The sequence below is a fragment of the Hyperoodon ampullatus genome (assembly GCF_949752795.1).
Source record: "Hyperoodon ampullatus genome assembly, chromosome: 13".
Lineage (NCBI taxonomy): Eukaryota > Metazoa > Chordata > Mammalia > Artiodactyla > Ziphiidae > Hyperoodon > Hyperoodon ampullatus.
In genome coordinates this window covers 74113679-74129396 of record NC_136926.1, presented here as the reverse complement: position 1 = coordinate 74129396, position 15718 = coordinate 74113679, and the positions used below count along the sequence as shown (strand labels likewise).

At 44.3% G+C, this 15718-nt stretch overlaps 1 protein-coding gene across 2 annotated transcripts in view; it reads right to left on the bottom strand.

The window, feature by feature from the left end:
• MALT1 (MALT1 paracaspase) overlaps positions 1-6501 on the bottom strand; it is a gene marked incomplete at both ends in the record, with an annotated part of 60246 nt that extends 53745 nt beyond the window's left edge. Inside the window, one exon of one of the 2 annotated variants that reach the window (XM_079717255.1) lies at positions 6260-6501. In XM_079717255.1, coding sequence (XP_079573381.1) covers positions 6260-6486 — 227 coding nt within the window. The remainder of the gene's footprint in view (positions 1-6259) is intronic. The other variant, XM_079717256.1, reaches the window with a different exon arrangement.
• Positions 6502-15718: the final 9217 nt, after the last annotated feature.

The window sequence follows — 15718 nt, the reverse complement described above, 5'->3', positions numbered from 1 at the left end:
TTTTACTAGTCCCTGGAATGTCCAAGGAGGTATTAGACATAATATAAGGATTACCCATTTTTCAAATAATTATAATATGAAATTTATAAAAACAAGGATGCTGTATGCTAATTTTTTATGATTCAGAAAGGTTATCAAGACCTGATACATGAAATTAAGATGCCATCTTGTCAAATGCAACCAAATGGTGCTTTAATCTTTATATTAATATGGAGAAAACTAAAAACAATTTTACCTTCCCCCCACCAAATGAAGAAAGATCAAATTGAAATAGACAACAACTTCTCTTCCAATACAAGAGGCACTGGAGAAAAACAAGGTGCTCTCTCTTCTTTCCTCTTACTGATTTTCCACATGGGCACCGGCTTTCGGCTAAGATGATGTTTATACATACCCAAATTTCTTTCTTTCCTTTTTTAGTTACATTCCTGTCAGGCTGTGCTTTGAAGTGGTTTCTACCAGCTCTAATTTGAAATTTCTGATTTAATTAAAAAGACTACTTTCTTACGGAAACAAATAGACTTTGCTTAAAAAACCCTATATTTATCTTTACTTTTAAAAATGTATAATCAAATAGAACATATTGGTATTATACACCTTCTAGGGTACAAACCATGGCACTGCTTTTAGATTCTTTTGTTTCTCTTGGTACATTTACACTTCAGAATCCTTATTCATTAATTCAACAACTACTTATTAATCACCTAAAATAGGACAACCATTTTTTCTAGGTATTTTTCTAGCTGCAAACAAAATCGCCCATCCTCCTAAATTTTTCTACAGGAGAGGGACAGATATGTATACACACACAGAGATCTGTGCATCCATCCATCCAACTGTCCTAAGTGCTTTGGAGAAAAACAAAGCAAAGCACGGGGATAGGTAAGGCTGGAGCAGATGTAGGGGGTGATTTTAAATAGTGTGATCAGAGAAGAACTCACTGAGAAGGTGACTTTTTAAAAAAAATGTAATCAATGTTGTTTATTTTTAAAATTTTTATTGAAATATAGTTGATTTACAATGCTGTGCTAGTTTCAAATGTATAGCAAAGTGATTCAATTATACATAAATATACAAATATATTCCTTTTTTACATTCTCCTCCATTATAGGTTATTACAAGATATTGAGTGTAGTTCCCTCTGCTATATAGTAGGTCCTTGTTGGTTACCTATTTTATATACAGTAGTGTGTAGTAGGTCCTTGTTGGTTATCTTTTTTTTTTTTTTTTTTTTGCGGTACGTGGGCCTCTCACTGCTGTGGCCTCTCCCGTTGTGGAGCACAGGCTCTGGACGCACAGGCTCAGCGGCCATGGCTCACGGGCCTAGCCGCTCCGCGGCATGTGGGATCTTCCCGGACCGGGGCACGAACCCGTGTCCCCTGCATTGGCAGGCGGACTCTCAACCACTGCGCCACCAGGGAAGCCCCGGTTACCTATTTTATATACAGTAGTGTGTATATTTTAATCCCAAACTCCTAATTTATCACTCCCTCCTTTCCCCTTTGGTAACCATAAGTCTGTTTTCTACATCTGTGAGTCTATTTCTGTTTTGTAAATAACTTCCTTTGTATCATTCTTTTAGATCCTACATATAAGCAATATCATATGATATTTGTCATTCTCTGTGAGAAGGTGACTTTTAAGCAAACACCTGAAGAGGTAAAGGAGCCAGTCTTGTGGTTCATCCGTGGAAAACAGCAAGTCCAAAGGCCCTACTGTCTTCAAGGAAGGGCAAGAAAGCATGTGTGACTAGAGCTGAGAGAGGGAGGGAGACACTAACAGGATATCAGGTCCAAGAGCTCACTGGTAGCTAACTGGTGTTTTTACTCTGAGATGGAGAAACAATGGGAGGGTTTTGAACAGAGGGAGGATAAGACCCGATTTAATGTTTTAAAAGAACGATTCTTACTGCTATATTGAGAATAGACTGGGATGGGAGCAAAGCAGAAGGCGGAGAAGTTAGGCGGCCACTGGAACAATGCAGGTGAGAGATAATGGTGGCCTGGACCAGGGTGGTCGCAGTGGACGTAGGATTCTAGACACATACTGGAGGTACGGCAGAAGGGATTTGCCGATGCAGTGGATGCGGTATATAAAAGCGGAGTCAGGAATGACTCTGAAGTTTCTGGCCTCAGCACCTGGACGGATGTAGCCACCCTTCACTGAGATGCAGAAGACTGAGAGAAAGAGGTTACGGCGGAAGACGTTTTGGACGTGTTGCATTTAAGATGTCCGTTAGTCATTCAAGAGGAGATCTACACGAATGAATCCAGGAATTCAAAGCAAAGACACCACGGGCTGAAGGTATGAACTGAGAGTAATCAACCTAAATATGTGTAAAGCTAGGAGGACTTAAGGATAACACCAAGGTGGGGATTAGGTGAAGAAGTCTAGACAAAGAGATACAACGCCTAAACCCTAAGGCATTCCAAAATCCAAAGATGAAGAGGTAGAGACTGAAGAGATAGGGACAGGGGGAAACCTTCCTATCATAAAGTGCTCGAGGGCAGGATTCCGTAGCTAAAAGAGCACCTCCTACACAGCAAGTATGCAGCGGCTGACTGTTTTCCCTGGTCCCACAGCCCCATCTCTCAGCTCCCTCCTTCATGGAATTTACACACTATTAGAGCCTCCTGAAAGCTCTGCCATCTTTGGGGCTCGAATGTTCCTTCGAATGCCTCCGCAGAATTCACACTACTTGGGCAAGACACTCAGAACCTGTGCTTATCTACACTGACAGCAAAGGGCGTTCAATATTCAGGCAGTTTGGAATGGAACTAGGCTGAGTTTGTTTAGGGCACTCCCACATGTTCATGTTTTGGGAAGCTAAACTATATGCAAGGATTTATCCTGAATCACCAATAACCACCTGGAAACACTCCTTATCCCTGATGGGACAGTTCAGAAGGAACTCCTGTGGCTTATTTATTAAATTCTTACCTAGTCTGAGGAAAGTTGTATAGAGTGAGGAAAAAAAGTGAAAAGAAACAGAATAGGCAACCTTCTGGGATTTTAGGGCTGTGAATCCAGTGACTGCAGAAAGCAATGCACTTCCTCGTGGGAACTGTCATCCATTTGGACTAGATTCACTATAATTCCTGCGTTTGATTGACACTAGAGAAAAATGCCTTTCGGACCTTTTACTATTGTAGATGCTCTTTTGCCATCGGTATGAAAATCACTGTTTTAGTCTTAAATAGAAAAAGCACCGCCAGGTTACCTTGCTCCCTCAGTTGTCACTCCCCAGCCTCCAAGTTCCCAGGGCTAACCTTTTGTTAGGTCAGTTTAATTCTTCTGATCTCAACAGGTATGTGAGCTTAATGTTCTCCAGTTCTCCAACCTTCAGGGTGGCCTCCACCTTCCCCAGCACAACTAACCTACTCTGAGCTAACTTTCACCATCCTGGAAGGCTGGCCAAACTCATCTGTCTCCAGTAAACTTCCCACCCTGAAATCCCCAGCTTCCACAACTTCATGCCCTTTGTTGCTTGTCTCCTCTTGCTGGGCAACTGCCCTCTCTCCATACTACCTTCACCAGAGAAGTGGTCTCAAACTTTTCCATTAGGTCCTCAAACAAAGCTAATACCATTCTATAGCCTTTAACAAAACTTAACTGAAGGCTTAGGGAGGAAAACTGAACAGCTGATGTCAGGTATCCACTACTTTTAGATTCCATCAGCCATGCCTCTTCAGTGGCAGGGCCTTACTGAAATTCTCCCTCCTTCGTGGCCAAATAGGAGTGCTCACTTCAAGAGAAACTTCTTCAGGAAAGGCCAGAGCCTTCCCTAACTAGAGTAGTAGTTAATTTCACAAATTAACCAATCACAGATCTGGTAATCTGACCCCGCCCTCTGCCCACAAAGAAGACAACTGTTTATGTTATTGTAAGTCTAGAAATTCAGAAATCTATGGACCTAGAATAATAGTATGTATCTTGGATTTTCTTTGCACAGCCAAAAGCACAATGTATTCTTCCTAGAACAGAAAAAAAAAAAAAAAAAAAAAAAAGGGACCTCCCTGGCAGTCCAGTGGTTAAGACTCTGTGCTTCCAATGCAGGGGACATGGGTTCGATCCCTGGTTGGGGAACTAAGATCCCACATGCCGTGCAGAGTAGCAAAACATTAAAAAGAAAAAGAAAGAAAGAAAGAAAAAAGTATGCCATCTGCTCAACTTTGCAAATTTACCACTTCTTGATTCCATCTTCACATCATTACTCCACCAAACAGCCAAATAATCCCAAATCATCATTATTCTGGTTTAACCTTCAAACCTTTGAAACTCAAGGTTGTGGTGAGAGTTAAATACTTAATACATTGTCTGGTATATATATTAAGTGTTTAATAAATGATAAAAACCCACTGTTATTATTATTTACACCCAACATAGCATCTAACATATTATTTGTGATTGTCTCAGAATAACAGTCTATTACTGCATAAGCCCTTAACAGTAGGAGCTAAATATGTGACATCTTTTTATCTTCTGAAACATTTGCAAAAATCGGGCACTCAAAAAACTTAATTTTGAATGAATGGTTCCCCTCTCAATTCAAAATTATTTACAGAGTGTCTAAGATAGGTTCTATGCATAACATATAGGATCTTAAGTCTTCCTGTTCTCGAGGAGTTTATAAAGACATCTACATATAATTATAGTACAAGACAAAGTTTGGTTATATGAGAAGTTAAAAAAACTGCTAAGGGGTTCAAAGGCAGACGCAAATCATAACAATGATCTAGAGCAGTGGTTCTAAGTGTGGTCTGGGAAGCCCTACTGCAGTTCCTGAGACCCTTTTCACAGGATCCCCAAGGTCAAAATGACTTTTCATAATAATACTAAGATGTTATTTATTTTTTTCATTCATTCTCTCAAGAATGGACATTGGCATATCCAGTGTTACCTGACCTGTGACAGTGCAACAGACTGAGTGCAGAAGGACATAAAAGATGCCGGTTCTCTGGGATTAAGCCAAGACATTAAAGAGATTTTCAAAATGCAAAACACTGCCACTTTTCTAACTAAATTTTTTGTTGTGGAAAAGTTTGTTTTTCCACAAAAACACGTCATTTCTGTTAACATGTAATGAATGATTCTCTTTAAATATTAAAAAATTCTAAATTTTAATTTCTAATATGGTAAATACCAGTATATGTTGTATGTATGTAACATATAGAACCCACACTAAAAACTCCCGGGCGGGGTGGGGTTTCGTGGCGGCGCAGTGGTTAAGAATCTGCCTGCCTATGCAGGGGACACGGGTTCGAGCCCTGGTCCAGGAAGATCCCACATGCTGTGGAACAACTAAGCCCGTGCGCCACAACTACTGAGTCTGCGCTCTAGAGCCCGTGAGCCACAACTACTGAAGCCCTCACGCCACAACTACTGAAGCCTGCGTGCCTAGAGCCCGTGCTCCGCAATGAGAAGCTCACGCACCACAACGAAGAGTAGCCCCTGCTCGCCGCAACTAGAGAAAGCCCGCGTGCAGCAACATAGACCCCAACATAGCCCCAAATAAATAAATAAATAAAACCCCCAAACTCTCTGGGGTCCTCAATAATTCTTAAGAGTGTAAAGGAGTCCTGAGAGTTTTAAGCCCAGTTCCAAGCCTGGTAATAGGTAAATGGTTTAATGTTCATGGTGAAATCAGGAAGAAAACCTGGCAAGTTGGTTTGATGGAGGAAGACGGTGAGTTTAGTTTCTTTCTTTCCCACTATCCTTCTCTCTCTACATCTACATTAAAACCTTCATGAATTCCTGCACCTCAAACCCTTCACCTTCATTATCTCTCTATCTGCACGTCCCCTTCCTAACCTCCTTGAGGTCTTCTAGGTCTGTGTACTTTTTAATCTTTTGGAATTACCGCCCTAACGTAATGGTCTCCAGATAGCTTTCTTTATATTCTCCTTGGTCAACCTCGATTTCTCTCTTTCAGCTAAAGGGGAGGAGGGTAGGAAAAGGGTGTGGACTGCCGGTGTCCAACCTCGAATCTCTGCATTCCCAGGACTTTCCTGGGTTCAGGCTCTCTGGAAGGTTACTGAAGTTCTCCCACCTCCTTCCCTCCGCGCTCCTTACCCCCAGCGGCCCCTGCACCATCTCAAGTGGCCCCGATGTTTTCCAACCTCACCCATCGCCGCGTCCGCCCTCCCTCTCCCGTGCCCACTTCACTCTCCCCGCGCGCCCCCCGCCCAAGTTCGCCCCCACGTGACCCCGCCCCGCCCCGCCCTTACACCCCACCCCACTCCGGGCCCCGGTGCCGCACCTGAGCCGGAGGCGCCCCCGACTCCCCGCCACCTCGGCCAGCCTCCTCCATCCCCGGCCCTCGGGCGCTTGGTCCAAGCTTCGGCCAAGCCTCCGCAGCAGCGGCTCCGGAAGGCGGTTGAGGGTCACGCCGGCTGCTGCGGGGAGCGGCGGCCCCGAGGGCGCGGCCGCCGGCGGCTGTGAGGCCAGGGGCGGCGGGGCCTGCAGCAGCTCCCCGCACAGAGACATGTCCCGCGCCGGCGACCCCGCGACAGCCGCTGCTCCCGCCGGCCGCATCGCGCACTTTCCGCTCGCCCCCTCGCTCGCCGCGGCGCCGCGGAGGCAGGGGCGGAAGGACTAATTGGACGGCGCTGCACCGAGCTCTAAGGAGGAAGCGCCGCTTCCCGCCCCGCAGAGCCAGGTTTGCCTGGGTGAGTCGGGCCGGCTGGCCGCGCTAGCGGCTCCGGGGGCGGGGCCTCGGGCGGGGGTGGGGCTGCCCACTACGCGCGTGCGCGCGGCCGCGCACCTCCCCCCGCCCTCCGCGCCGCCTCTTCTGAGCCACGGCGAGGCGCGCGCTTCAAACCCGGGTGGGAGGTGGAGTCGTTGCTGAGCAGGAAGGGTCGAGTGGTGGCAGCTGGAGGAGGAAGCGGTGGAGGAACTACGCTCGGGCGGCACCACTATGGCGAGGAAGCCTGTGGCGTCGGGGCTTCCCGAGGCTGTGGGAGGAGGATTGCCTCACGCCAAGGAGGGGAGCACGTGGCTTTCCATCGCCGGCGGGTCCGCTCCTCCAGAGGCGCGCTCTGCTGACTCAGTGACTTGCGTGTGCCCGGCGACGCCACCAGCACCCGCGTTGGGCAGCCTCAGCGGAGGCTTCCTCATTTTAGGATTAGATGTGTATGGCATTGCTAAGGGAAGTGGTGCTAGAGATCCAGATACTCAGTGGAAATTGCCTGAAATCTGTGCCTAGACTTCAACAACAACAACAAAACGAGGCTATGGTGTATTTAAACCTAATTAGATCTTGGAAATGATTGTTTTTAGCAGGAATCACCTGGTTTCCTCCGAGTCAGACTGCCATCCAGAATCTTCATAAATCACAGCAGACAGCTTTATAGAGGATGCCCTTCCCTGGAAGGATGCAGAATAGATGAAATAACAATGCAGACGCACCTGAGCTCACTCTCCCACTCTTAGCGATATTCGAGGCCATTGCCCCATTGAAAACTAGAGGGGTAGTTTGGGACAAAAGCGAGCAAGTAACTTATAAAGTGTGACTAGCCAGGTAGCCCCCAGACAGAAGGCTTCCTGGTCCCCTTTCTGGTGGCATTAACTTTTTCATCACACGGGGCAGCAGGATTTTCTGTAGCAATAATTTGGACACCCAAATTCTCACTACCTTTTTTCAGGGTGGTAGCTCCACACAGCTTCCACCACATTCTAGCACAGTTAATCACTATCCAGTGATTTTTTTTTAATCCAGTATAAGTTCAGAGTTCAGAATGCGGTATAATGGCTAAGTGCACAAACTTTGGATCCAGGAAGATCTGCTGGGTTCTAGTTTTATGACTTTGAATAAGTTACTTAATTCTCTGCCTCATCTATTAAAATGGGACTGAAAATATAGTATATATAGAGTTGTTGCCAGAATTAAAGGAGTTGATGTATGTAAATCACTTAGCTCTGCTTAGCAAGTAGTAGATAATAAATGCCAACTTAGCATTATTCTTACAAGTGCAAACGCTTGTTTCATACTCGGTTTGACCTTGGTAAACCTTTTCCAATTACTTCTAGTGCCTTTCGCTTTTGTCCTCAGTCAGTGAACAAATATTAGTCTGTTACCTTCAGGTACCAAGTATGGAAATCAAGTCTTCTGGTCTTTATTGGTCTGGTCCTTATTCTTCTAGTCTTCTAGTCTGTTAAAATTGAGATTCAAGGGACTTTTTTCTAAGTATACTATACGCAGGTTTTTGCTTGTGCACCTGCTCATTGATTACCCCCTGAGTATCCTTCCCAGTTTGACCAGGTGCATCTTAGCCAGTACAGCTCAGCTGGGTACTGATGGTGTCAGAACCCTCCCACCCTCCCCTGCTTCTCCTCTCTGCTTCAAGACAAGTGCCTCCTTCATTTCACTAGAGTCAGGGCCCTGTTTTTCACCTAGCAATTTGATATCATGCATTCACCTCACCCGTCACCCTCCAGCCTCTACCTTGGACTAACATTATGTTTTATGACTGATCTTTTTCTCCTCCCAATCAAATGTTAATATTTTTTAATGTAATTTCACTCCTGTGGTTTTCCTTTTTTTTTTTTTTTTTTGCGATACGCGGGCCTCTCACTGTTGCGGCCTCTGCACAGGCTTCGGACGCGCAGGCTCAGCGGCCATGGCTCACAGTCCCAGCCGCTCCGCGGCATGTGGGATCTCCCCGGATCGGGGCATGAACCCGTGTCCCCTGCATCGTCAGGTGGACTCTCAACCACTGCGCCACCAGGGAAGCCCTCCTGTGGTTCTCTTATGGGGCCTCATGGTACAGTAGAAAGAATGTGACCATTAGAGTTAGGCCTGAATTTGATGCTGCCAGTCATTAATGGTGTGACTTTAGGCAAGTTAACGTCTCACCGTCAGTTTCCACATCTGTAAAGAGTAGAAGATGATAGTACCTGTTTCAAATGATTGTTATGAGAATTAAATGAGAGATAATTTCTATATGTACACATAGAAAGTGTCTGGGAGAAGTAGATGCAGAGTTTATTAGGACTCTCAAAGTTGCCAGGTTAATTTTGGAAAAACATAATAAACAGTAATTCAACATTGTAAATCAACTGTGCTCCAGTAAAATTAAAATATTTAAAAAATAAATAAACAGTAAGTCATGTACCTTTTCTATATCAACCATTACATTTCTATAAAGATAGGAGAAAAACAGAGTGGAGATCTGACTTTTAAATGCCCCTGGAAAGTTCATGCATGTCTACGGATAATATACTTGGGAGTTCTTCCTCCTTAGTTGAAAGTGACATAGGGCTTTGTGAATCCAGACAATTTGCAGGAAGCCTGTGGTTTCATTCTATAGAAATCCATTGATGTCATCTTTAAAACACTCACACATCTGGAAACTGACCCATAGCTTTTTTCTCCTTTACGCGTTTTGACTAGAGTTGGTACTCTAACCAAAGATGCCAGAAGGCCATTATTTTCTATCTGGACAGATTTTCAAAGGCCCAGTGCAGGAGAACACCCAGAGGTCCTGGGATCTGTATACAACTGAGGGAAAGGAAACAGGAGTCTTGTGACTTAAATGACATTGCTTGTCTCCCACCTTATTGCATGCCCAGCACCCTTTGCCACCTCTGGCTCAGCCTCTGTGTTGAGTCCACGCAAGCCACTTTCTGACCCAAGGTTCTCCACTTCCCTTGCTGCCACCATCTCTCAAAGGATTGGGGGGATTTTCCCATTTCAATTTCAACTTTGGAATAACAGCTAAGCATTGCATTAACATTCCATACCCTTCCTTCATGATGAATCATCCATGGCAGAGATTACATTTACTTGTCTACATTCACTCATTCATTCACAAATATTAATTGGATTCCTACCTTGTGCCAGGCTCTGTGCCAAATACTGTTAAGGGATGATTTTCATTTAGTTTTGTTTTTATTAAGCCTGTATTTTTTCTAGAGTGGTTTTAGGTTCACAGCAAAATTGAGGGGAAGGTACAGAGATATCTCATGTACCCTCTGCTCTCACCTACTTACAGCTTCCCCCATTATCAATATCCACCACCAGAGTGGTACATTTGTTACAACTGATGCACCTACACGGATACATAATAATCACCTTAAGTCCATAATTTACATTAGGGTTCCTCCTGGTGGTGTACATGCTGTGGGTTTAGACAAATGTATAATGATATGTATCCACCATTAAGGTATCATACAGAGTATTTTCACTGTCCTAAAAATCCTCTGTGCTCTGCCTAGTCACCTCTCCTCCCTCCCAACCCTTTTCAATCACTGGTCTTTTTACCGTCTCCATATTTTGGCCCTTTTCAGAAAGTGATATAAGTGGAATCATACAGCCTTTTCAGATTGGCTTCTTTCACTTAATAATATGCATCTAAGATTCCTCCATGTCTTTTCATAGCTTGATAGCTCATTTCTTTTTAGTGCTAAATACTATTCTATTATCTGGATGTACCACAGTTTGTTTATCCATTCACCTACTGAAGGACATCTGGGTTGTGTCTAAGTTTTGGCAACTGTGAATAAAGCTGCTGTAAAGATCTGTGTGTAGGTTTTGTGTGGACATACGTTTTCAGCTCCTCTGAGTAAATACCAAGGAGGGTGATTGCTAGATCATAGGGTAAGAGTATGTTTAGTTTTGTAAGAACCCCAAACTGTTTCCCACAGTGTCTGTGTCTTTCTGCATTCCCACCAGCAATGAATGAGAGTTCCTGTTGCCCACAACCTGGCCAACACTTGGTGTTTTTGGTGTTTCAGATTTTGGATAAGATGGTTTTTCAAAAAGAAAGTTAAAATCATGACTCTCAATGAATGTACAGTGAATACAAGTCAAAGATTTTATTTAACACGTTAGTGAATGAGGGAACCAGAAAGGTGTGACCACTTCAAAGGAGAATCCAAAGGCGAGATAAATATGTAAGCCCAGCAGGGAGCTGAGATGAATTAGCTTAATAGATGCAAACCAACTTCTTCCACAGTGGAGGAAGGAAATCCATTGAGCCTCCCCCGACAGAATTTATCTATTTATAATCAAGAATTATTTGCATTAGTATCAGTTTTCTACAACTTCTATCTCTCGGAGTTGCAAGACACCTTAGTCAAAGGCAAAGAAAGGCATAGATAACCCAGATAGATGAGCTAGGTAGGACACCCATTACGTTCTACATCTTTGTTAATTCTTTCTCACAGTGCTTAGAGTACAGGGTTGACTAAATCCAATCTCTGCTTATGGCAAAGAAAGGGAGTGGTGAGTACTCTGTTGGCAGCAAGAGGGAAGGCTGAAAACGTGGAGGAGAAAGTACCATGTGGAGCAGAAGGAGAAAAAAAACAAAACTCCTCACATACAAGGGAATTCCCTTGAGGCTGTCAGGGGCTAGTTTAGCAGCGCTTTATGAGATGGAAGACATTCCCGTGTACAGCACACTCCTGTATACATTGCCACTTTCTCCTTCCTATTCAAGAAAACGTATCTGAGGAATCATACCAGGTATCATGATAGATACAACATTACGATAGGAAAAGTCTTGAATCAGGTCTAATTTACTATCTAAAATGCCAATCATTTATTATCTACAAAGCAAATCAGAAACTCTGATACTTAAATGATCAGCACTAGCAAATCACTGGGGACACATTTCAACTGAAGGCAGGAACTGCAGTTGACGTGATATTTCTCATGGCTGTGAGTCACTTTGTTGGGGTTTTCAAAAGGGTGCTAACTACATTAATCCACCCAACAGTCTTTTGACTTTGTGACCCTAACAACTGCATTGGGCTGGGATGCAATTTATGAAGAAATTAATCCAATAATATTTACCAACTACCAATCTGTACTCTCTTAGGATGTAAGAGGGATGCTGGCCTCGCCAGTGTTCCTCATCCTTGGCTGCACATAAGAATCACATGAGGGTAGCCCAGTTCCTCAAAAAGTTAAACGTAGAATTATCATATGATCCAGCAATCCCACTTCTGGAATATACCCAAAAGAATTGCAAGCAGCAACTCAAACAGATGCCTGTACATCGATATTTGTAGTGGCATTATTCACAGTAACCAAAAGGTGGAAACAGCCCAAATGTCCAGTAACAGATGAATGGAAAAGCAAAATGTGCTATATACATACAATGGAATATTATGCAGCCTTAAAAAGGAAGGAAATTCTGATGCATGCTACAACCTGGAAAGCATATGCTTAGTGAAATACACCAGAAACAGAAGGACAAATATTGTATGATTCCGTTTACATAAGGTACCTAGAATGGGCAAATTCATAGAGACAGAAAGTAGAATAGAGTGGAGCTGGGGGGCTAGGGGAAATAAGGAGTTATTGTTTAATGGACACAAAGTTTCTGTTCGGGATGATGAGAAAGCTCTGGAAATGGCTAGTGATGATTCTTGCATAACATTGTGAATGTACTTAATGCCACTGACTTATATATGTTAAAATGGTAAACTTTATGTTGTATATGGTTTACCACATACACACAAAGGAACCTTAAAACCTGAGAAACCTTAAAAACATACTGATACCTGGCTCACAATCCCCAGAGATCTGATCTTAATTGGTCTGGGGTGTCTTTAGTTTTTCTTTTTTCTTTTTTTTTTAATAGTAGTTTTTAAAGTCCCTGAAGTGATTCTAAGGTACAACCAGGTTTCAGAAGGGATGCTTAATCTCCAGGGTGGTGGTGCTCAGCCTTGACTATATATTAGACTCATTTGGGGAGTTTTAAAATACATTGGTATCTGAGTCTCACACCCAAGATTCTTATTTAATTGGCTCGGGGATGCTGCCTGGTTACTGAGAATTTTTTCTTAGTTTCCCATCTGATTCTAATATGTAACCAAGGTGAGAACCACTGCCCTAGGGAGAGCCCAGGATCTCTGCCTTTCATTCCACCTTTGGAGAGCAAGCACTTCCTTGTCTGTCAATGATGAAACCAAGGGCATAGTGGGAAAGGAACTACTGATGAGAGTCAGAGGCTCAACTTCTCCAAGGCCACTTGATTCTTTCTCTTTCCCTTCACAGTCAGAATGTTAAAAGTGGGAGAAGTGGGCTTCCCTGGTGGCGCAGTGGTTGAGAGTCCGCCTGCCGATGCAGGGGACACGGGTTCGTGCCCCAGTCCGGGAAGATCCCACATGCCGCAGAGCGGCTGGGCCCGTGAGCCATGGCTGCTGAGCCTGCGCGTCCGGAGCCTGCGCGTCCGGAGCCTGTGCTCCGCAATGGGAGAGGCCACAGCAGTGAGAGGCCCACGTACCGTGAAGAAAAAAAAAAAAAAGAGTATCTCGATCAAGGGACCATAGCTCTGGGACTTGCCTGGCGGTCCAGTGGTTAAGACTCTGTGCTTCCAATGCAAGGGGCGCGGGTTCGATCCCTGGTTGGGGGAACTAAGATCCCACATGTTGCATGGTTCAGCCAAAAAAAGGCGGGGGGAACCATAGTGCTGGTGCATGAAAAATTAGCTAGTTTACCTTTAAAGGATCATCTAGATGGTGGACATACATCATCCCTTGATTGATCCTGACTTACCTTCAGCCAGTCTTTCGTCACTTTTATCTTCCTTGGTATTTGTATTTCTGTCCTTCTGGATAAATACTGGCTCAGTCTGCTTATTAGGTCCTGTTGCATCCTGCCATCTTGTTTGTGATCACCCTGCTCCAGCTCTCAGTCCTTGGAAGCGAGGCCAACTAGACCGGGTGGGGTGGATTTAGACACGCAGCTGAAAAGCAACGTGAGATCAGGGTGGCCCCCGGAAGACAGGAGGTATGGAGAGAGGAGATGAGGCCAACTCTACGCTAAGCCTTGAGGTAAAGGAGTGGTTCCCCGTTAGACTATGCCATTCCATCAAGGTGGAGTCCCACCATGAGGATTTTGGCTGATGACTTGCCCAATTATAATGAGAACACATTGCAGGCAATGTCCCCCATATAACGTGTCCTTCTTCCATATATATGTCCCTTGGGTAACAAGCAGACATTGGCAAGGAGACTTGGGGTTCCAGATCCTGGCCGTCCGTTCAGACACAGCAGACAAGGGACACAAAGTATAAAATAGAACCTATGTTTTCTAGAAGCCTATGATCTAGCTGAGGAGAGAAATTTTATAAACATGAACAAGTGGCAAAGCAAGATTTTGGACCTTAGGATTTCTATATTCGTGTACGCAGTTTAGAAGTTTTCCAGAGACTTTTATCAGAAGCCCTAGAGATGGGCCAGGAATGAAGAGAAGTAAACTTCCAGGATTAGGGATGGTAGACTCAGAGAGTGAAAGGAGCCTGACCAGTGAAGGCATGATTATTTCCTGGATAATACTGATATAATTTTACTTTTCAAAAAATGTGACACCTATGACTGGTCCCAGTTGAATGACAATATTAACCTTTGTAGGTGAGCACACTCAGGTGGAAAGGTGAAAATACACTAGTGCTGGCTCGGCTCTGTGCTTCCAAGGGTGACCTGTTCTCAGTTTCTTGGGGTTCACTGATGGAGGGACCTGACTGTGCACATGGTGTTATGTGCCAAGAATTGATTCAAAACTCCTGACAGCTCGGGCTCTCCATCAGAGCCTGGGACTTCCTAGGTGTGGTACCCTGAGGACATATTTCGTGGCTCAGATTGAGGGTATGGACTAGATGCTTTGTAAGCCCCCCTTCAACATTACGGTTCTGAGTGGAAGGGCATGAGGTCTCAGAGGAGAGCACGTGATCAAAGACTAGCCCTGGATGGTGATCACAGCTCTTCCAGTATCCTGGACTACTTCTAGTTAAGCAAATTAACATATAAATAAGATTATTTGTTGGGGGGCAGAGGGGGCAATATTTAAATGACTGAAGGTTTAAATTGTAACATATTAGTTACATGCTCAAATTAGATGTTGAGAACAAACAATGCTGTTTCAGGAGAATGGACACCGTATTAAATTAAAAGGCAAGTCATATTTATTGGTTGAGGGAAAGGGGAGAAGAAGGTGCATGTTTAGTCAAGCAACAGTTTAAATCATACTTAAGGCCTTTAAACACTAGTCATTTGCTAATCCTTACATGCTAATCATTCATTTGTTTTGTAAAGCTACGTCAATGAAAACTTTTCTTTGAAACATTTCTTGTAGGAGGCTAGTTGAAATTATGAGTAAAAGGGCATTTATTTAAAATACTCTCTAATTTAAGCTTTTTTTTTTTTGCGGTACGCAGGCCTCTCACTGCTGTGGCCTCTCCCGTCGCGGAGCACAGGCTCTGGACGCGCAGGCTCAGCGGCCATGGCTCACGGGCCCAGCCGCTCCGTGGCATGTGGGATCTTCCCGGACCGGGGCACGAACCCGTGTCCCCTGCATCGGCAGGCAGACTCTCAACCGCTGCACCACCAGGGAAGCCCCTAATTTAAGCTTTTCACTGAGTGACTCTCATGAATTTAATTTACTGAGGTTTTGCTGTATATAGATCAGAGCACTGAAGCTACTGGAAGTTTTTATGGTATCATAATAAAGATAATCAATAATTATTTCATGATAATGAGAATAGCTTGAACAAGTATGCATGTGGTCACCTGTTCAACACGATATTCATGGAAAGTCAGCCCTAAAGAGCACCTCAGTTGACTTAGGCCGACACCTTCAATTTCAGATGAGAGCTCTGTGGCGTAGAGAGGTTTTCTGTCTCTTCTTAAGCCTCTACCCTAGTAGTTCTCAAAGTGAGGGCCCTGGCGCAACTGCGTCACCTTTTCGGAAATGCAAATTCTCAGGCCCCCC